Raw genomic sequence first — 24,172 nt, forward strand, 5'->3', positions numbered from 1 at the left:
TATTCTCTTCTTCTACTTCGTCGGATATTACGAGGAGAATGACACGTTACAGATAATATCTTGATTTATTGGGAACAGGGTTTAATAGATGCTGTTTTATATATATACATATATATATATATATATATATATATATATATATATATATATATATATAATATATATGAATATATATCTATGTATATATATATATATATATATATATATATATATATATATAATATATATATATATAAATATATTATATACACACTTTATATATGTATATATATATATATATATATATATATATATATATATATATATATATATATATATATATATATAATATAAAATTTATGAACATATGCATGCATAAAATTGCAGTGAGGAATTGGAAGAAATGTCGGTGTTTTATTTATACATTTAACTTGAGAGGCAGTGAGAGAAATGACACCAGCCTTCGTTAGTCGCTTCCAGGCGGTAAGCGTCATAATGGAAAAGTCTGGAAACACTCGTCATACTTTGAGTGAGCGAGTTAGTTTCGCCAGGGAATAATTCGGTCCGTTTCCCTCCTTCGAGCTGTTACTGTTAAAGGGCCTTTGCTCTCCGGGTGTCGATGGAAGTGACAATCGGAGGAGACAGGTGAGATGGCAGGGGAACGGCGATCAATCCAGGGCTTTCTTTTCTCTCCTGCCCGAGTCTCCTTTTCTTGTTCTCTGGCCGTCGAGGGAAGAGTTGGAGGCTGTTCTCTCCTTCGTCATGGTGGAATGGCCATGGAGGCTGCACACGTCCCATTCGTCAAAGTGGTCTCAGCAGGAATGGAGTGGAGGAGGAGGAGGAGGAGGAGGAGGAGGAAAAGAAGAAGGATGAGGAGGAGGAGGAGGAGGAGGGACCAGTCGGAGAGGTGACTTCTGCTCCTCCACGACCACCGGGTCCGGTAGCAGCAGAAGCAGGAGACATCCAAAAGTAGTGGTGCAAGACGCAAGCCGCCGGTGGTGTCAGCAACGGCAGCAGGTGCATGATGGCCGTTCATCGAGTTCACCTGTGCGGGGCCTCAGCAGCAGCAGCAGCGGCAGCGGCAGCGGCAGCAGCAGCAGCAGGAGCAGCAACAGCAACAGCAACAGCAACAGCGGCAGCCCGCCTGCCTTCAGTGCATCGGGTGGCGCATTCTGGTGGCTGTCGCCGCAACCTCGTAGCCAGGGCAACACTAGCCAGCCAGCCAGTGTCGTGTGGGCGCGTGACGGGAGACCAGGCCGCGCTCGTCACTGCTTCCACAATACGACCGAACGAGCGAGCGATTCAGGAGCTCTCGGGCTGCCTGGAGAGAGAAAGAGAGAACTCGCTCGCTCCTTGACAGTCTTTCCATGCCCTGGAAATCACTTCCGCGAGATCAGCTGGATGCTTTGCCTAACCCGATGGAATGATGGAAATGTTCTCAAATTTTACACTTCAAAAACTACTCTTTCGGGTGTACCGCATGACCACCTAACTGCATGTTGTTTTGTTGTAAACTAATGATCATATTTTGCATTGCAATCCACCCGAACGTCTGAGGGGGAAATAATCATTTTTTTGTTGTTGTTGATCATTACTATTTCGTGGTGTCCCAGTGTCTTGTGTCCTTTGTGATTATGTGTGTCGTGTTGATGATGATGATGATGATGATGATGATGATGACGAGGGTCATTGGATTAGGGGGGAGGTAGGGGGGTTCTGACCTCCTAGGACCTCCCTGCATCCCTGAACCCCTCCTCCTCTTCCTCCTCCTCCTGCTGCTACAAGTTCTGCCTTCGCACCTGACTTCAAAAATAAGACAACCGAATCAGGTGTATTGCGGCGGCCATGTACCTGTGTTAGTAGGCTCTGAATGTCTTAGCTGGAACTTGATGGGACGTCGAGAGAAGGAGAAGCAGACCTACCGAAGGGACTAGCAGCAGCTGTCTCTCCTCTCCGGAGTGAGTGCCACGACCGCAATCTCTGTCCCCTCCTCTTCCTCCTCCTCCTCCTCCTCCTCCGCCTCCTCCTCCTCCTCTCTCTCCTGGCCCTGATGGAGTGCATGGCCGCGGAGGTGATGCCCAGGGGCCGCTGCAACACGTGGCCCCCGCCCAATCAGGAGGAGCTGCCCCAACACCATTACTTCCCTCCGACGCCGATGGCACCCCACCACGCTCACCCATACCCTGCTCTGGCGGACAATACAAATTGCAACGTGAGTCAAGCCGCCGTGCCTCCAAGCAGTACCAACAAAAAGGGCGGGAGCGCCCGCAGGAATGCGTGGGGCGGGAAGAGCTACGCCGATCTCATCACGGCGGCCATCAGCTCGGCTCCCGAAGGGCGGCTGACGCTGGCACAGATCTACGACTGGGTCGTGGCTAACATTCCCTACTTCAAAGATAAGGGCGACTCCAACTCCTCAGCTGGATGGAAGGTAAAGTAGCTATCTATCTCTTGGTAGACCTTTTTGTGTTCCTCGTTCGTCTCTCTGTCGGAAAGACAAAGAAAAGCAAAATCATCCCAATTATCCAGACGTGCAATACTTCACCCTGTCCCTTCGTATTTCGTCCGCCCTAGCGTACTGTGACAAACAGCTTAACCTATTGTCGACGAAAATGAACGTCGACAAAAAAAAAAACAAGAAACAAGTGTGCTAATTTATGTCCTCCCTCAAAATCTACAACAGTTGCACTTTGCATGTAGCCTACGGTATTATTTGTAATGTTTGCCTACGCGTTACCTGTTGTTGAAAGAACAGCATGCTAAGAATCAAGAAAAAAAATAAAAAAATAAAGGTAAAATGGGCGTGGAATCAAAAGCCCCATTGCGTTCTTCAGCCATTGGAGTGTTTATCGTTCTGCCGCGTCATTCGTAATAATAAGATTATTAGAATAAAGAGGATGAGGAATCTTTTTCTCGTAATTTTTTTTTTTCCGTCTCTCTTATTGTTGATTGGTATATATTAGATCTCAAAGAATGTGTCCCCTCATTTCGCGCTTTTGCCGACCCCGGCGTTTTGTCCTTGTTTATTTTTCACGCGTTTCTCTTTCTCCTCTCTTGTACTTCCCCTTTTCCGAGTGCCCGCACTACGCGTTGTTGCTATCTTCGTCATACTAAGGAGGCGACTAGATCTCATTAGTACTCCAAAGAGGTGGAACTTTACGGTGGAGTTGTTGTAATGCCCATGCTTTCTCCATTAGATGGGCCAGGCATCTGGAGTTTTCTCGTTCACCCAGGAACTTATAACACTAGTGATTCTGTAATTCGCATCCCTAGCTCCCACCACCACACGCATATATAATATATATATATATATATATATATATATATATATATATATATATATATATATATATATATATATATATGTATATATATATATATATATATATATATATATATATATATATATATATATATATATATATATATATATATATATATATATATATATATATATATATATATATATATATATATATATATATATATATATATATATATATATATATGTATAATATATATAACATATATATATATATATATATAATATATATAACATATATATAATATATATAATATATATATATATAAATAATTATATATATAAATAATTATATATTTAACACACATATATATATATATATATATATATATATATATATATATATATATATATATATATATATGTATGTGTGTATGTATATATACGTGGTTGTGTGTGTCTCTATGTGTGGGTGTAATGTGAAGCTTGGCGGCGAGCTAGTACGAGATACTTTCGTGGAAACACCTGGGAAATTTACCCTCAGAATAATAATTAACTTTGGAGATTAATATGATCAGCAGAATTGTTATTGAAATGCGCAGGCAGCCATTTGGTGTCCCCATTGCGAAGGTAAATTGTATAAAAGATGAAACGGTTAAACCTGGTCATTGGTCTCAACTGTACAGGAGGAAATTCGACTCCGCAATAACTGAAACTAAATCTAAAGTCACACTTATTACAAATGGTTCATGCCATGATGATTCATATGGCAGATGGTTTTAGCAGTAATGAAACAGCTTGTCATGCACTTCACGGTGAATACTCATCCATTGCCGTAGAAGATATATATATATATATATATATATATATATATATATATATATATATATATATATATATATATATATATATATATATATATATATATATATATATATATATATATATATATATATATATATATATATATATTATATATATATATATATATATATATATATATATACATATATATATTATATTATATTTTATATATATATATATATATATATATATATATATATATATTTATATATATATATATATATATATATATATATATATATATATATATATATATAATGTTATAATGTTGTGGACGCCTAATTGATGCTCATAATCTGAGTACTGTCCAAGGGAGGAAACTTTCTGTCATTCATCACACGTATTGCAGCCATTAAGAAGCAGTTACGACCGTACTCTCCGCGTTGATTGTAATGGCGTTAAAATCATTTCACGAAGCTGTTACTTACGTTTTTGTGATTTGTTTCATTTTGACTTTATTTAGCCAGCGTGAGAGATTATTTTTCGATGCCCCGCCAGTACTAGGACCATCATTGACTCGGTTTCCCCACAGTGGTCGTTTTCAGAGAGAGAGAGAGAGAGAGAAAGTGATTTCGTTTCGTTATAATCTGTTGTTTTACGAGTGTGATGTGAATATGTGACTCGAATGTTCAGCGACGTGGAAATGGATAGGAAAACGAACCGACTTCCGGAGTGATGTCCTTACGTACGTACGTACGTTTGTTTGTATGTATTGATGTATGTGCGTGTTTATGTAAGTATGTATTTATTTATGTATCTGTAGATAAACAAACGTGCCGTTTACGTTTGTGATCCGCACGAGTAACATTAGGAAGAGTTGGAACTCTAAGAGCATATTTGGTTGCATATATGATTTTTTATATATAATAATGTTTATATATATATCTGTAAATATATATATATATATATATATATATATATATATATATATATATATATATATATGTGTGTGTGTGTGTGTGTGTGTGTGTGTGTGTGTGTGAGTGTATGTATATGTATGTATGTATGTATATATATATATATATATATATATATATATATATATATATATATATATATATACACACCTGAAAGAAGAGGAAAAGAAAATAAAAAAGAAATAATAATTTGTTTCGCAAGTGAGCGTTATCTCCGCATCCATCGAACCGGAACTCCGGGAGTTGTCGTCATTGCTTAATTTCGGTCTCTCAAGATTAGCGGAGTGTAAGTAAGTGAGAACGCTGCACATACATCACCACCACCGCCACCATCACCACCACCACCACCACCACATGCTCCGAAAGAAAGAAAGCCTAATTGCTGGCGTTTATCCGGAGGACGCGTCGTCGGAGGAAGTGGTTCGTTCATGGGCTTTCAAGAGCCTCGGCCTGCTGCTGATGCTGGAATGTTCTTTGGCTACAAGAGAAAGTTGTGTCGAATGTTCTTTCTTCGGTAGCGAAGCTGCTGAACTGAACTCGGATGAGAGATTCGCTTTTTGAGCTGCTTGTGTGTGTATGTGTGTGTGTGTGTTGTGTATGTGTGTGTGTGTGTTTGTGTGTGTGAGAGAGAGAGAGAGAGTCGAGTATTCTACGGTAACGGAGCTGCTGAACTTAACTCGGATGAGATATTCGCTGTTTGAGCTGTTTGTGTGTGTGTGTGTGTGTGAATATGTGTTGCGTGTATGTATGAGAGAGAGAGAGAGAGAGAGAGAGAGAGAGAGAGAGAGAGAGAGAGAGAGAGAGTGTTCTACGGTAGTGGAACTGCTGAGCTGAATTCGGATGAGATATTCGCATTTTGAGCTGCTTGTGCGTGTGTGTGTTTTTGTGTGTGTGTGTGTGTGTGTGAGAGAGAGAGAGAGAGAGAGAGAGAGAGAGAGAGATTAATGAGCTGTTATTTTGTTACCTTCCACACAGTCAGGTTTCTTTTTCCTTGTGTAAATTTTGCGATTACGCAACCATTCTGTTAAACCTGTCGTTGTCTCTGAGTTTAGAAGACGACTCCAAGCGTTGGTGTTGGAGTAAGGTAAAAAAAAAAAGAAATCGGTTTATAATTTCTTGCGAATGAAGAAATTAGACGACTGATAGCAGCTTGCATTTGCTGAGAATTATTAACACATTTATGAGGTATGTTTTTATTTAGTTTGGTCAGTGTTATCAACTGTAGTTGTACTTTACTTGACACTACTATTATTACTGATTATTATTGTTGTTTGTGCAGCTGTCAGTCACTGATTATTGTGTAACATCGTGGTTTCACAAATATGTAAATACATCATTGCCCGTGAAATTTTTGCCAGCACAGATATCTTTTGAATGAAGTACTTATATGAAGAAATTATCTCTCTCTCTCTCTCTCTCTCTCTCTCTCTCTCTCTCTCTCTCTCTCTCTCTCTCTCTCTGCACAGATATTGTGAGGAAAATGCCACAAAGATGACTGTGTATTTTGCAGCGGAAATGTTCCGTCGAGAAACGTTCCATATTCGAACTGTGGAGAAAACTTCGCGTCCACTTTTAAGCTCGTCTGATAACCGCTTTTGATGTTCTGATGTTATTTTGCCCTGCATATTTTTTTTTATTTTTTATGTCTTTGAAGCCGGAGTCGTTGTTTGACCCATGTGTGGAACACACTGAAGCTTGATACCAAGCACGCTTTGCTTTTAGGATTTTAAAACATCCGCCGAGTTCTGTGTGTGTGTGTGTGTGTTATGTGCACGTATGTATCTCTTTATTTGTTTGCCGCAAGCGTATTTCGAAAGGTTCGTTTGCCTCTGCTCCTAGTAAACAGAATATCTCCCTTTCCATCGCGTATCGAAATCTTGTAGCGAAAATGAAACGCAAGTCATTGTTTTATACTCATTTCAGTAATAATAATATAAAGGTTTGGCGATTAAATAGGAGGAAATAGAATATTCAGATTACGGACATCAGGAAACTCGCTCGGGGATTCATCTCGAACACATCGAGAAAAGCTCTGTAGGAAGCATTGGTGCAGCCCTCTCCGTCTTCACCCCGCCTCGCTTAGAAATCAAAAGCAGGATACTTTGGTAAGACGGAAATAAATGGCTAGCTTCTTTTTGTTTTGTTTTCGGGGGCGAGGCGAAAGTACCGCCCGTCTCCATCGCAGCAGTGGTCGGAAACGCGAGTGGCTCTTGTAGACGCAACGCATCTTCACAGCAGTGCAAGTGGAATTGTCTTGCCATGTTCCTGATATTTCTAGGAATGCGGAATTCTCACTTATCACGGGAATATTCCTAGCGTTTTCCTCTTCCTCCTACTCCTCTTCTTTCTGCGCCATCATTATCATTTTCACCTTATTCTTTCCATGTCATGCTCCGTCGTATATCGCACGGGGAATATTTATTTCTCGAGGTGCGACGGATGATTGCACAGTGTGTGTGTGTGTGTGTGTGTGTGTGTGTGTGTGTGTGTGTGTGTGTGTGTGTATGCGTGTGTGTGTATGCGTGTGTGTTGGGGGAGGGCTTCTATTTTTTTTTTTTTTTTTGTCGTTTAACGATTGACAAACATTCTCTTTTTAAGTGATGTATGTTTCATAAATTTTGGCGTCGATGTTGTATCGATACATCTCGTATAATACATCTCGTCGTATATATATTACACTACAGAGTTATCACAGGGTTTGTTTGTGATGAGATGAATAAATCATACACAGAAATGTACTCATCCACTCATGTATTAACTTTATAATACAAGTGAAAATGAGACACCCTTTTCGGAGTGAAAATAATAGCTGGAGTTTCAGGTAAGATGAATATATTTGGTGGGCGGTTTTGATACACAGTAGTCGATAGGTTATATGGTTTGATATATAATTTAATATTATTTTTGGGTTAATGTGTTTATGACGACGTTTTGAGTGTCATCATATGGCGTACATTGCAATTTTGGTTATATTTAAATTTGCAACTCAGTATTATGACAAGACGCAACGCGCGTGGCACACTTATATATATATATATATATATATATATATATATATATATATATATATATATATATATATATATATATATATAGTAATATCTATCTATCTATCTTTATATATATATATAGATAGATAGGTAGATAGATAGATAGATGTATTAATTTTATCTAAGGCTCTGCTTTCGCATAACGCATATAATTCCGCATTATTTACACCTTCAGGTTTGCGGTGCTGATATATAAGATTGCCGTATTTACGAAGACGTTCTGTCTATTTTTAACTAAAGCACAGCGAAGGCTTACTTGATCCTTGATATGTGCAAGGTTGACATTTGAAATCTGAATCGAGATATCCGTAGAGTTTGTGGACGAGGACCGAGGAAGGTTCTTCTCCGTTGTGGTTGTAATCACGGGTTTGGCGGTTATTAAGAGCGTTGTTATTATTGTTAGATGCTCTGGGACTGGCGTGTTATTGTCTATTGATATTGGTAGTCTTCGCTGGCAGATAAGAAAATTATTTGTGCATGTCTCTGGTCTGTTTCAGTCAAGGTGATTCTCCCTTGTTGGATGTGACGAGGGGAGTAATTGTTTTTTATTTTTTTGTATTTGATATGCGGGCAAGATTGTATTTTTGATGTATAACATTGCTCAAATGTCGTATGCATAGATTTGACTGTCTTTATCAGAACTATCTATACGCGTAATGGTTTGCAAAATCACTTTTATTTGTTTCTGTTTATTTATTTATTTATTTTTTTAATTTTAGAAGAATCTGACGAACGCTACTTGGTGAATGTAGCTATTTACTCTTGCGTCATCTGTCTTCATTCTCGTCCTGAGTCATAGGAGGAGAGAAGCCTGCCTCCTTAACTTACGCCTTTCGAATAGGATCGAGATTAATGTCCGAGAAGAATCTCCGTTTGTTTTCTACCGTTTGTTCCTCCTTCCGACGCCTAATTTTCGCCCTTTGCCGTGACCCGCAAAACCTTTTCCTCCCACCAGACGCTTCTCACGTTCATTCGGAGCCACTTGTACCATTATTCACGGCGAAGTTCCCGAAGGATGTCATTTTCTGTGACTGCATACAGTCTCCAGATCTGCCTCTGTGTGTATGTCTGTGTCTGTGTTGCGTCGGAGACGAGGGACTGTATAAGACGTCAGTGATTGCTCCCATTCATTACTTGCGTTTGCTTGTGATGGCGGTGATTTCGTTTTGATGGTCCTTTTTTTTTTTTTAGCAGTTTCTTCTGCCTTACCTACTCTTTTGGCAGTATGTGAATGCATTCGTACATGTGAGTATATATGTATATATATATATATATATATATATATATATATATATATATATATATATATATATATATATATATATATATATATATATATATATATGTGTATATATATATTATATATATATATATATATATATATATATATATATATATATATTAAGTTAAAGTTTAGTTAAAGTCCTCCTGGGCCTCTGTAGGCTCATAGGTCAGGCGCTGATCTCCCGTTTTTTTAGGCTGACAGCCAGTGGGGGACAGGTCCCAATGCCTATATATATATATATATATATATATATATATATATATATATATATATATATATATATATATATATATATATACATATATATATACAGTATATTTGTTTGTGTATGTGTGTGCGTGAATTAATGGTCATCCTGTTAGGTGATTATCAACCTCTGCAGCCTCTAACGATAACTTAATTTTAAATTGTGTATGAGATGTAGATACGGGGGAGGAAGTGTTGTCATCTGGGCCACAAGTAGTCGGAACGCGTACTTTAGAGACATTCTGATCCGAAGCTGTAGACATTTAATGAATGGAATGGCACGTGCATATCCTTTCCCAGTTGCTCTAGTTAAAAGACTTTAAGAATTATATGCAATACTCAGTTCGCTTAGAGGAGATCTAAACAACAGGACTTAGGATGCAGCATCTATTAGCGTAGGTCACTGCGCCTGCATTTTTTTTTATATATGGGAAATCATGTGTAATGCATGCCATTCGACTCCAGTGTAAGCTTCCACTGACCTTAGCACCTGGTTAGGCAATTGGATTTTAAGTAACCTGGAAGTATCCTGTGGTTTGAAGCTTATTCAGACTTGTTTTAGTTTGATCTTTCGCCGATGCTTGAACATTTTGAAGGTGAGAATAAATGTGCTTTGCTTGAAAAGAACCTTTTATTATGCGTTCAATGAAAACACCAATTTCCTTATGTATTTTTTATATTTTTTTCCTTTTTAATGCATGTTCCATTAAAGGCGGGAATATATAAAAAAGTAAATTATTATTGTCTTCAAATCATAATAGTTTCACGGAACATGCTTGTTAAGGAATCATTCATTCTGCCCCCAAAAGTGGTAATTATAGCACTGAATTATGAAAGCAAGGCATTTTCATTAGTTAATCGTTATCTGTAAAAGTTATTACGCTTGGGGTAGTTAAATGTATCCGTAAATCTCTCTCTCTCTCTCTCTCTCTCTCTCTCTCTCTCTCTCTCTCTCTCTCTCTCTCTCTCCAAAGTAAGGATGTCGCATGCACAACACATCTTCCATGTCTCCTAGATGGGGCTTTTAAACGATACCAGATAAACAAGAAACCAGTCAGTCAGTATATTTTGATTATTTCCCCGAGTCAGTGAATACCTTTTTATCATCATCTCTTATATCATATTTCATAGTTGCGTTATGAATTGCAGAGTTGGTGGTGGATCTGTTCCCCGTTCTTATGTCATCGTTGTTTATGTAGCACCTGTTCAGTTTCGGAGGCAGATCTTGGCCGCATTCGAAGTGTCAGGCAATTATTACTTATTCATATTCTTCATACTTCTTGTGTCGGCGCACGCAATATTTCTGGGTGCTCAAAGAGTAAGTGGTGGCTGATTCGGCACTTACATTTACTCTTAGAGTCAGGAGGAAATCCATTAAAATGCCGTGTGTTTATCCCAGCAATTACAGGACAAAATATTTATCAACTGTCCCTTAAATGAATCCTCACCAAAACTGTTTCAACAGAAATGTCAGATTATCTGAACCGAAGTTACAGTTGAACTGCGGGCAGTTCGCTCGTTTGTTTACCTTTTGTACGCTTCAGAGGACGGGTGTACGGTGTAGCCATCTCCGAGGAAATTCCTTGGGATTATTTCTGTTGAATTTCCACCCACCCTGGTGGATTGCTTGGTATGGGCAGATGCTGGGCGGTGGAAGATGCATTGACTACCCATTGACCTTGCCTGTGGATGCAGGGCTCCTCCTCGGTCTTGTTGCAGTCATTACCTGAAGAAGATTCCAGAGTTGAGGAGGAAGTAGACTAGAAGATGTACACAGAGAGTTCTTCATCAGTTAGATGAGGTCGTGTGCGGTGGCGCCTCTAGCGGCCATGGTGTATGTACGTGTGTCTCTCCGAGTCGGGAATCGGTGTATACGAGAGACTGGTGCTGGTGTGTGTCTGTGTGTGTGTGTGAGTGAGTGAGCGAGAGAGAGAGAGAGAGAGAGAGAGAGAGAGAGAGAGACAGAGAGAGAGAGAGAGAAAGAGTGTGAGAGCGGTGGTCGGGAGTTGGCTACTCACTCAGTCAGTCGGTGGGGAGCGTAGCCTAAGGACGGAGCTCTCCTCTTGTTGCCAGTGAAGATCATGATGGTGTCCTGCCGTTGGCGGAGTCGGTGACATCGCGTGTCACTCAGCATCCCCCCACCTAATATTATTATTAATTAATGAGTATTTACGAGCACCTCGCAATACACGCTGTCGTTTACACTGCATCCAAACGAGCACTCAGTAGCAAACAACCCCCTCTTGTCCTTTTCCAAAGTGGAATTTGGCTAACCTCAGTTGCCACCAGTCCGAGGTGACTACAACTCGTTGATATTGATAGATATTATTATTAGTAGTAGTATTATTATTGTAACCTGTGGATATTCGTTCGGTGGTTTTGATTGTGGCCATTGAGAGTTTGCTGCAGCTGCCGCCGCCGCCGCCGCCGCCTTCTCTAGCAATGATGGATAACCGAGGGGGGTTCTTTGCCCTAGTGAAGGAGGAGCCCACGACAGAACATGAAATGGAGACAGGACCTGTGGCCCTGCCGCCCACCACCGTTGGCATGGGAGGTCACACACCTCCCGGAGGCAGTGGTTCCCACGTGGGCGGTGGACCGCCGCTGCAGGCGGGAATGCCACTCACGCCCGTCACACCCACTGGTCACGCCCCACCGCCACCTCTCCGTCGGATAGAAATTGACCCCAATTTCGAACCCGTGGCGCGCTCGCGCTCCAACACTTGGCCGCTGCATGTCCCCGAGGGCTACATGGAAGGCGAGGACCCGACGGCGGTGGCGGCCGAAGGTCCGGTGCCTGTGGACCAAGTGCGGGCTCCTGGCACCATCGGTGGGCCAGGTGACCCGGCGGGCGGGCCTCCGAAGAAGAACACGTCGAGGCGGAACCCCTGGGGGAATATGTCTTACGCCGATCTGATCGCCCAGGCCATCATGTCGTCGCCCGACGGCCGTGCCACTCTCTCCCAAATTTATGACTGGATGGTGCAGAATGTCCCTTACTTCAAGGACAAGGGCGACTCCAACTCCTCCGCTGGATGGAAGGTAGGTAGGTGGCAGTAGTAGGGAGGCAGAATGGCACACTCGCCCCGAAGGGCTCACCCCCCCCCTCTCACAACCCCAATACCCAGTGACCCTGACGGGTGGGACCATTTTATACTTGTCTGTTCTCATGATTTTGATTTTTTTCTGCAGGTAACGTCGTTGCAACAAATGATCAGATTTCCGTGGCGTTGAGTTTTAAAAGTGATTTGCATATTGTCATTATTTTTATGTATTATTTTTATTCGTTATTTTTATTTGCGCAGTTGCAGCCGACTCTTAACGTGTTCCGTTCCAGGGCAGCCATTCGAAGACCGACTCCGGTCAAAATGAAAATAAACTCTCTGGATATCGGTCATATGCCCATGTTTGTGCCAGTGCATTTGCGATAAGTGCCGTTACGTGTTTAATATACCGTCTGCGATTTTATTGAACTTTTCAATTTATAGCGGCGTGGCTCCAAAATAATATTATAATTATTTTCTTCGTTTTTCATTCTTAGGTCGAATAGCTACAGCATGGTCATATCTAACTAGTATGTACGGTTGATGTCTGTAATAAATATTTCCCAATTTTCCATAGCAGCGGTAACATTCTACTGGAGGCGACAAAAATGATAAGTGTAAATTACGCACAATTTACGTCCGACATTTAATATTTTTTTTAAACCACATGATTTATATAATTATATGTTATTTGATTTTTATCCGTTGCTTCCACGGCGGCGGAGTATCAAGAGAAACCGGTCATTAATTGTTGGATCCGAACGACTTTGTCTATCAAAGACATTCAATTAAAATAAGGGGAATTCCGACAGCGATGGAAGTATTTATATCCAGGTACGTAGTTCGGGAAGTGTTAGAAACGGGGTCAGAATCCTCTTCTCATTATTATGATTATTGTGATTATTATTATTATTATAATGCGCCGGACAATAGGCAGCTTTGAACTCATAGTAGGTCACGCCTCTTGTCATCAATTATCGCTTTATGATTGATTTTTTTATGAACTGGCGGAGCGGACGACCGGCACACCTGATTCTACAAATTCGTTGCAAGTGGAAAGAAATAAACGCATCAGCGGCGTCCTTTTTTTTTCTATTCTTCGATGGGGGCTGGGGGTTTTATTTTGCATCTGGTGTGCGTGTGTTTGTGTGTGTGTGTGTCTGCGTCCTGTTTAGCGGGTTCACTTGGCCACGGGTTTAGCGGTCTTTGATCCGCGCTGTTATTTTATTCAGAAGTATATTGTTCCTAATATTTATTTGTGCTTGCGGCAGCGGGAGCTCGGTCTGGCCATCCTTGTCGTATCTTTGGCCGGAGCTCCTTAAGGAAGGATGGTTATTCGACTAATTGCATCCCGAGCGACAACAATGGTCGGCAGAGGTGTGTTTGAATGCCTTTGATATTTTCCTTTTATGACAAATGACACCGACGACAGTGATGGTCGCGGTTCTGTGAATGTATTTGATTTTCCTTTTTGCCTTTGAAGTTTCTCGCCTTGTATGACAAGCACTTCGGTCGCCAGCGTGTGTGTGTATGTGTGTGTGCTTGCGCGATTGTTCGTGTCTTTTTATGATGAAGAACCTTTTAGGTCATTTTGGACATCTTTCTCCGCGAGCTGCTTGGCTGAAAACCTTCACTGAAAGTCCCCTTAGGACATCCGTCTTTATACACTGACCCCCCGTGGCCCTTTTTTTTTTTTTTTTTTTTCGTGGTCCTGAAGAGCAGGGATGGGGTTAGAATTCCTGGCGACCTAATACCGCGAAGCCGTTTTGCCACGGGAAGGGTACGCATTAAACCTTAGTGCTTGCTTTTCGCCGGGGGGTCTGCGAAGTAAAATCGCAGGATCCTTTGTCCTGATTGGTCGGGCAGGACCGGCGAAAATCGCCTCCGGCCGAATTCGCCAGATGTCTGAATTAAGTCCCTCGGACGAGGATGGATTTGTGAGGGTCTTAGGCTGGGTGTCACCTTTTGTGGAGGATGAAGAGCGCTAAAGGATTTAAGGTTTGGGTGTGGAAGCACACCATAGTTTCTGCTCCCACGGTTGACCTCTCAAAGGTTTCGGCTTTCTTTGGGTTCAGGTACGGGCGATGCCGGGATGCAGATTTGTAGGGGATTGTAATCCTTTTTGTCTTGTATTTCGTTCGTAGGGATGGGAGGTTGTGTACAATTTTAAGCTTGTAAGTCATCGCGCAGTGGTGTGGTGGGCAGCCCTTTCAAATCATTTGATGGCTGTTAGGGTACATTCATTATTATTATTATTATTATATGTTATGTATTCGTGGGCTCTAGATGCATGAAAGTATCGCTTAGTCAAGAGGGTTAATGTTTTCATTTAGTGTTTTTAGAATTTTGATCTAATTTTGCCTACATTGACAACAGAGGCTATGAAATTGAGTTGCAATATCACGTATATTTACAAAAAGCGCATTTCAAATCAGTCCCCGACTTTTTCAGAAGGTTGTGCTTTTCATTGTGGTTCAGGATTGTATGTATTGTTTCCATAGTCCTCCTTGGAGAAACAGCGCATCATTGATAACAGTGTCCTGTAATTGTGAATGTTCACGTTTTCATGTATTGTAGGTTGTATTTAGTTTTGACGAAGGTGGAAGTCCGCGTTTATGTAAATGACCTATCTAGATAGATAGATAGATTCAGCCAGTCTTGTGCTGGCACGGGCTGTTGCTCTTGAGCAGCCCAGAAATATGTCTGTAGATGACCGTAAACGAGTGAAGTTGTATTTAGACACAACTACATGAATGGAAACAGTGGACGAACGCAGGCCGCACAAATCATGTATCGCATTTGTATTAGAAATATGCATGCATATTATTATGGTGCAAGAGACGCAGTGAACGGAATCGATGTTTTTCGTCTTAACAGGAACATGAAATGATGTTTAGAGTACGGAGAGAGAGAGAGAGAGAGAGAGAGAGAGAGAGAGAGAGAGAGAGAGAGAGAGAGAGAGAGAGAGAGAGAGAGAGAGAGAGAGAGAGAGAGAGATCGCCTTAATGGAATCGGCAGGGGAATACTTAAACTATCTTAAGATAAAGGTCCTGTGACCTGGTGGTCTCATCGCCTGCATATCCTGACCACCTGCTGTTACAGGTCAGATGCCTTCATCCGATTTCTTTTTCTCCTTCGTTAAAATATGCTTTTGTACAATTTCATTTGTGAAGTCATTTGATTATTTATTGAGTGTGTGTGTGTGTGTGTGTGTGTGTGTGTGTGTGTGTGCAATGTAAGGAAGTGACGTTTTTTTCATTATTTTGGGTGCAGTCGGTCATGAATGTCAGATTTTAAACTATATATATATATATATATATATATATATATATATATATATATATATATATATATATATATATATATATATATATATATATCTATTATTGAGGTCCTCTGTGGAAGTAATAATTATTTACAGTTAATTTGTGTATTCTAAAGTAATATGTATTATCTAATTTTATTAACTGGCCACCTGCAAATCAGATACATATGTTTCTGTGCTTCTTCATCTCTCGCTTTTACTGTTCCTTTTAAAATTTAGACCAAATATGATACCTTTCACCGTCCTGTCTCGGTACAGTTCTATCTCCAACCGTAGCGAATATCTGCCATTTCATTTAACGATTTTTCGCGCGCTGTTGGTATGCATTTCCAGCGATGCCGTTTTGCATAAATGTCGACCTTATTCAATTTTTTTTATGCTGCTAGTTAATATTTGTCGGCCCAAACGTGCGTGTGTTATAGGCTGGTGCCGCCGTGCGCTCCGAGAAGGGCACAGGGCCACCTACCAGCAGCCTCTCAGATAAGATAGCAAGCTTTGCTGGTTCCAGAAGTGTTGCGGCTGTGTGAAAGGTGGGCGGATAAGATCAAGGTGGGCTCTCCTGAGGTGAAGGCCATCCCAGGTGAGGCCAGAGGAAAAGGTGGGGGTGGGGGGAGGGGAGATCAAGGCAGTCTGAAACAGTGACCAGCACTCGCTCCAATAGATGCAAAAATGATCGGCACTCTCCCTTCTCAAAAAGCTCGATCAATTTCGAAATTCGTTTCGCCCTCCTTGAATACGGATGATGTGGTTATCTCTGACTTCGTGTATTGCTCTGTTTTGTATTGTATCTTCCTTATTCTTGAAGTTTGTTTTACTGCTCTGTTTTATTTTGTTGGTTAATGTGCAGATGACACGGTCAGCCGATGCAACACTTGCACCTTGAATGCCATAGATTATTAGTTGCTTAGGTTCGAAAGTAGGAAACTATTTCCTACATTGGAGAAAGGTAAATGCAGTTGTGCTACCTTCCTCTTTCTCGTGTGTGTGTGTGTGTGTGTGTGTGTGTGTGTTTTCTGATGTTCAGTCTGGATGACCATATGACGGATAATACAGTCCGATGATAGATGGTTCGCGTCCCAGCTGCAGTTTGTCATTGGCGGCGTCGGCCTCTGTCTACAAGGCCGCTTGAAGAAGTGTTGCATGGCTTCTTCCTGGTCGCAACGTTTAGCCTCAAGGGGAAGAACATATCGACGCCTCACATCGCTAAGGAAATAGGAGTCATCAGTGATCATTAAGGTTTTCGAGAACGAGCGGCCAGCGGCATATTATTAATGTTTGTCGCTCCTGCCACTCGGCGTTTTCCCGCTTCGTCCGAGAGAGCCAGATGAATGCGCTCTGGTACCTACCCACCTGCTTCGAGACTTCGACACAGTCGAGTTTTGCCTGCAGAAGCGTTTGCGATGGCCTTAGGCGCAGCACCCCTCGAGGAAAAAATAAAATAGGAAAAGGAGAGTATTCTTTCGCCCTACATAATATTTCTTTCACGGCAGCCGCTTCACAATAACCCGTTATGACTGATAATTTCGCCCGGTAGGCTGTGCGCTGCCTCCGATAAACCGGTTTTTAATTTGTGCGCTGTGATTTAATCACTGGGATTATGTTCACTCCTGTACCCTTTACGTTCTCCTGCTGGTTCGATTTCATTTGCTTAGTTTTTTCTCGTCGCTCTTTTTTTTTTTATTCCTTTTGCGGGTCTGAAAATTGACGGCTTTCAGTGTTTAAAACATTCAATTATTGTACGTCGAAAGGTCTTATCCTTATCTCCGTGCTTTACCAATTTTTTTTCAAGTATTATTTAACAGCAGATTTATTTTTTATGAATGTTCGCTGGTTAGAACAGTATTCGAGCAGTAGGAGAGTTATCGAGATTATGTGATAAAATTATATATTTATTATATGTGCATTCTGAAATTCTCTCTCTGCCAAAATGGGATACTTGTTATGCAGTGTATAAGTGAAGCGGTGGCGAAATGGAGTGAGGTTTCTAGAATCGATATAAACTTAAATTGCGGGTTCTTTTTGATAGGTACATTGATCCTGTGACATTACGCGCTTGATGTGTCATGAATGATGTTCTCAGAATATCTTAGTTTAGAGAATGCGGAGTGTTAAGTATCATAGCATTTTTATTCAGTCCTGCGAGAGAAAGCGGGTTTGGTGATGATGAGGGGGGGAGGGGTTGGTGCTTGTTATGACAACATGGTTTATCAGTATTGCCTGCTTAGCATTCACTTGTGGTTTTACTTCGAAAGTTCCCTGATATTCCTTTTTATTGTGTTATTTTATGTAGAGTACTTCCTTGAGTCGGGAAGAGTATTAGATAGAAAGGACATTTCTATATCATCATTATCTGAAAGGTTTCTTTGTGGTTCTAGCAAGCCGACTATTTTTTTTTTTTTTTTTTTGCTCAGATAGTAGAAGTGACTATTTATTCCTTTACATCTGGCCTTTCTCATGCAATTACCTTCAGCTCGAATATATAACATTATATATATATATATATATATATATATATATATATATATATATATATATATATATATATATATATATATATTTATATTTATATATATTAATATGTATATATGTTTATGTATATATCAACCAAGAAAGTGTCTCTGATCATGGTGATATATTCATGAAATAAATGATGAAATATTTCATATGATCAGCGACATAATATATATATATATATATATATATATATATATATATATATATATATATATATATATATATATATATATATATATATATATATATATATATATATATGAACACTAACGAGGAGTGTGCGCTGATGGTTGTCGCTTGTGGTTCGAGTTCGTGTTAGAATTTTTTTCTGCTTATCTTCACATCATCATATCCTGATTAAAATGGTTAATGCTCAGCTGACAGACATTTTTGAAATGTGCCATAACAGTAGGTACTGGAGAATTTGTAAATAAATAAATATATATATATATATATATATATATATATATATATATATATATATATATATATATATATATATATATATATATATATATATATATGTGTGTATATTTATATTTTGAAATTATAATTTGAAATTATAATTTGGTGGTTATATCCTACTGTTATTTACTGGTTTTTCCCTTTAAATGTTTACCGGAATTTGCTACAAACAAACCTTAGACATGAAAATTATGTCAGAAGTTCAGTCAAGAAGAATCTATCAGTTGTGTAGGCAACATCATCATTAATGGTTGATTATCCCTGGCTAATCGCCTCTGAAAGTGAATGCGATCGCCAGGTTGCCTGGTTGCCATGAAACTCGCAAGAACAAAAAGACAGAGTGGCTGGTTGTGAACTTTGTGCCAGAAATACCTGGCATGCTTATTTCTTGAGGCTCGAATATGCTGTGCCCAGGGGGTCAATGTGTCAGTATATTCTTGATTTTTTTTAACCTGGTTTTTTTTCATTTATTGGATTGGCTCCAATCACGTCAGAAGATGAAAAGTGGCTTTAAAAAAGATTTAACTGATGTGGCAATAGAATATGGTGATACAGAAGAGGAGAGGTGTTGGTTTTCCTATCCGCTAATATATGCACTGGCTCTGATCGTTTTGGTGTAGGGCACTTGCAACTTTCTGGTACCGTTTATCTGTTTTGGAACGGAAGGACTTACATTTTGCATTATATTTGGCGTTCGTGATGGAATGTTGCCACATTTCTGTTGCTGTGTATATATATATACTCGTGTGTGTATATATATATATATATATATATATATATATATATATATATATATATATATATATATATATATATATATATATATATATATATTAATATGTATGCCTGTTTATATCAACCAAAGAAATTGTCTCTGAACATGATGAAATATTTATAACATTTTCATAATTTCGTTCCCATTTCCAATTTAGAATTCACATGTATTCAACCACATTTTGCAGAAAAATTAGTATCGTGCGTTTTTTTTTTATTGAGTGCATCGTCCCAGTTAGGTACCTAAGGTAGTTTACAGTGACATCTGCTAATAGTGTAGCGCATGTCATTGCAAGCTTGCTATTTATGAAACAAGTAACAACGGGTGCATAGTGACTTTCCGTAACGCGTCCCCTGGTTGGAACGGAGCATTTTCGTGTATGGAATACCCTCCGTATTTTTGCATAATCACAAAAATTGCAGGCTTTGGCACAATTTACACGGACACTAATTGGCGAGGTATTAAGGCGAAAAGAAAGCCAATTGAGTTCAACTACCAGCTCCGAACTAAGCTACCAGTGGAGGAGGAGAAAAGTGAATTGGCGCGATGGAAGGGACACACATTCAACATCGTACCCTCTTCCCCTGCTAAGTCCCCCCTCCCCCGTTCACCCCCCTTTGCGTCTCTCTTGTCCCAGGGCCCAAATGCACCCTTGGGCATCTCGCTTTAGAATTTCGGGGAATTATTAATCCGATAGCTATGCTGGACGGAGAGGCACAGCGAAGGCATTTACCGGATTACGCGAGTTTAGGAAAGACCAAAAACATCTCGGGTCGGGGCCGAATCAAGGTATTTATTCAGAAGGTAATTAAAGGTGGGAGTTAGGGACGAAGAGGGAAAACAGACGAGGAAGGAAAAGAAGAGACACGAGCCTTCCAGGGTGAAAGAGGAACTAGGGAAAGAATGAAAGAAAAAAAAAAGGAATTGAGTGACGCAATAGAGAGAGAGAGAGAGAGAGAGAGAGAGAGAGAGAGTAAAGGAACCAGTCTTGGGTCAGCGAGTCGTCTTGATGTTACAAGGGAAGAAGGATCAAAGCGTTTTGGTGTTTGTGTGTGGATATGTGTGTATGTGCGAAGTTATGTGTATGTGCGTGGGTATGTGTGGGTGCGTGTGTGATGGACGAATCGAGGCGGCCGTTTGAATGGATATCGCGGTGGATAAGGTGACGCTGAGGTTAGAAGTTGCCTATGATGATGGCATTGCCGTTTGCTTACGTAACGTCTATCGGTCGGTCGACATTGTGACTTTTGTGTCAGTCGTCTGGTGCTTGGCGAGCGTACGTACGCTCGAGTATCCGCCCCTGAGAGGAACTGATATGCACCCAAGGCCGTCATTTACCGTCTTGATGTCTTGGACATTTTATTACAGCATCAACTTTCATGTTATAATATTCTTCTTCGATACGAGAGACTCCTGGGTTGACCCGTTGCCATTTTGATAGGGTAGGGTACCCTATGATCTGAGGTCTCTCTCACCATGGTATTTCTTGTAAAGTCCCAGCTGTCAGGCTTTGAATGTTGTGCAAAGGAGTTTGAATTCCACAAGACATGGGAAATGAAGCTTTGTAATTTGCGCAGAGGAGTTGGAATTCCACAAGACATGGGAAATAAAACTTTGTATGTTGCGTAAAGGAGTTGGAATTCCACAAGACATGGAAAATGAAGCTTTGTAATTTGCGCAGAGGAGTTTGAATTCCACAAGACATGGGAAATGAAGCTTTGTATTTTATGTTAAGGAGTTTGAACTCCACAAGATTTGGAAAATGAAGCTTTGTATTTTGCGCAGAGGAGTTTGAATTCCACAAGACATGGGAAATAAAACTGTATGTTGCGTAAAGGAGTTGGAATTCCACAAGACATGGGAAATGAAGCTTTGTATGTTGTGTAAAGGAGTTTGAATTCCCCAAGACATGGGAAATGAAGCCTTGTATTTTGTGTTAAGGAGTTTGAACTCCACAAGACATGGAAAATGAAGCTTTTTATTTTGCGTAATGGAGTTTGAATTCCACAAGGCATAGAAAATGAGTTAGGGCTGTAGACTAAATTTGCATGTCTGTTGTATTTCACTATATTCAGTTCTAGGGGGGGATACAAGAGCCCAGTGACTGAAAAGGGCTTGAAAAGGGTTACCTGCCGTCAAACGCACATGATAAAAGAACACTATTTTTATATTTAATGTACGTGTGTACACATACCTAATCGTACCTATGCCTATGGACTGTCGCCTTATACGTATGTTACTCTTAACTGTGCAAAGGTTGTAACCAATGTTCTTTTAATAATTCCTTGCACGCATGTACGCGTTTGTCATTGGGCAATCGTACCCTTCCATTTTGACTGCTGCAAAGCGGTTGCGGCGGGGGCTTGCAGTGGAAGAAGTTTCTCTCTCTCTCTCTCTCTCTCTCTCTCTCTCTCTCTCCTCTCTCTCTCTCTCTCTCTCTTTTTCTTATTTTGCTTCCACGCACCGTTGGATAATGAAGTCTCTTTGCTCATGATAAATATTTAGGTACTGTATTGGTCTAATCCTTATATGAGTGTCGTATTTTAGAAGGACTGATTTACTGTATATGTTATAGGATCAGTTGCAGATCTTTGTTACGAATATGGTGACAGACATACATGCGACAAAACACACACATACTGTATGTATATATATATATATATATATATATATATATATATATATATATATATATATATATATATATATATATATATATATATATATATATATATATATATATATATATATATATATATATATACACATATACATACCCGTTGTAAGGGTATTACATACACATATATGTCACTGATAATTTCAGTTATCAGTTGTGTAATTTTCCAATTTTCAATTGATTTTCTTGTAAATCTTTTTAATATCATTATCCACTTTATCACTGTCCAGTATTCAGCATCGCCATTTTCACGTCTGAGGTCGGCGGTGCCATATCTTGTAAATGGACCCAAAAGTCTCTGGTTTGGAGATGGGAATTTATCGGGAATTTATCCGCAGCCAAGAATTAATGTTCCCTTGCTGTTTGAGACTTGCTGAAGTAGCTTTCGCTTTGTTGTGCGTTGTTGTTTAACGCCAAGTCTCCTTTGTTTTCACTATCGTCACAATTCACAATGGTGATTCGCACACCTAGCCACTGCTGTCGCGACTTCCTTTTATACCCACGTATTCATCATCAGACGTCGATAAGCCAGGACTCTTTTGGGAACTGAATCTTGACCCAAATGCGCTTGCTGTGCTCCATAGCACAAGGTGATCTTAGGGACAATCTGGAATTCGGATAAGAAGTATTATTAAGGAAGGTCATTTTATGCAAGATCGGAAGACGTGGTTTAAACAACTAATACACTATTTTATTTTTTAAAGCGACTTCCTATTAACCTAGTTTTCGCAAATATGAATCATTTATCGTGCATAGCCATCCGACGTCCAAGATCTCGCTATTTGCTTTGTAATGAATGATTAATTCCAATGCTCTGAGCATTTGCTATATGATTGTGGGGTTCGAGAACCATTTAACTGAGGCATCTACAAAAAAATCATGACTGATTTATGCCACAATACCTTAATCACACTTAGGTTGTTCTTTTTGTCATGATTCGGACTTTTAGGTATGTCTTGAAGGACTAACACGTCATGAGCATGGGGTTACTGCTTGCCCGGACGTAGAAATGAAAGCATAGCCAAATATATTATCGGGCATCTCGTGTTTTGGCTAACGTCAGCCAAAAGGTCATGTGAGATTTGTGCTCTCAAGGTTGTCCTCTGTGTGTATATATTATGTATGTATGTATGTATGTATGTCATGCGTAAAGATATAACATTTTTGGTAAGTTCTCATGAACCACCAGATTCGTTTCAAGCAAAATTGGCACAAAGCATCTATGGGTAAAGGGGGAGTGATTTTGTTCAAATGGGTAGCTATGTCCTCATGTAAGGGGGCCGGGGGGTGGGTTATTAGGGAATAATGAAAAGTTGTTGGGTCATTCAAAAATCTTCTCTGGGACTACTGGGCCAGAAGTGACCAAAACTAGGAGAAAGCTTCCGTGTGCGATTTGGGTTCAAGTACGCAGGAACCCTGATTCCCGAGCCAGGATGGGATCACAGTAGGTGTCCAGAGTTTCGCATAGGAATATGTTGAGTTTCGCATAGGAATATGTTGAGTTTCGCATAGGAATATGTTGAGTTTCGCATAGGAATATGTTGAATTTCGCATAGGTATATGTTGAGTTTTGCATAGGAATATGTCTTTTTGCACTGGAATATATTGAGTCAACGCATAGGAATATGTAGGGTAGACGTTGAGATTACTTTTTTTTTTACCTAGCAGGAAGAGTTGTTAGATGGATAACTATGGAGATACAGTGATTAATTTTGACATTTATACATTCCCAAATTTGTGCGGCATTGTATGATTAATTGTAGACCATT

The 24,172-nt window shown here is 40.0% G+C and overlaps 1 protein-coding gene and 1 long non-coding RNA gene across 5 annotated transcripts in view; one reads left to right on the forward strand and one right to left on the reverse strand.

Annotated features, from left to right (window-relative positions):
* Positions 1-1,119: 1,119 nt before the first annotated feature.
* The window catches only part of foxo (forkhead box, sub-group O), a 580,500-nt gene continuing 557,447 nt past the window's right edge, over positions 1,120-24,172 (forward strand). For 2 of the 4 annotated variants that reach the window (XM_067112731.1, XM_067112734.1), the window contains exon 1: positions 11,323-12,645. In XM_067112731.1, coding sequence (XP_066968832.1) covers positions 12,046-12,645 — 600 coding nt within the window. In that variant the 5' untranslated portion in view covers positions 11,323-12,045. Of the gene's footprint in view, positions 2,411-11,322; positions 12,646-24,172 lie in introns of those variants that run through there. The other 2 variants (XM_067112735.1, XM_067112736.1) reach the window with 2 other exon arrangements.
* LOC136843876 (uncharacterized) lies at positions 10,216-11,735 on the reverse strand. Its single transcript, XR_010854708.1, has 2 exons — positions 11,622-11,735; positions 10,216-11,329 (listed from the first exon to the last, which is right to left on the reverse strand). It is a non-coding gene; the product is annotated as an uncharacterized lncRNA (long non-coding RNA).

Source organism: Macrobrachium rosenbergii, chromosome 12 (genome assembly GCF_040412425.1).
Source record: "Macrobrachium rosenbergii isolate ZJJX-2024 chromosome 12, ASM4041242v1, whole genome shotgun sequence".
Classification (NCBI taxonomy): domain Eukaryota; kingdom Metazoa; phylum Arthropoda; class Malacostraca; order Decapoda; family Palaemonidae; genus Macrobrachium; species Macrobrachium rosenbergii.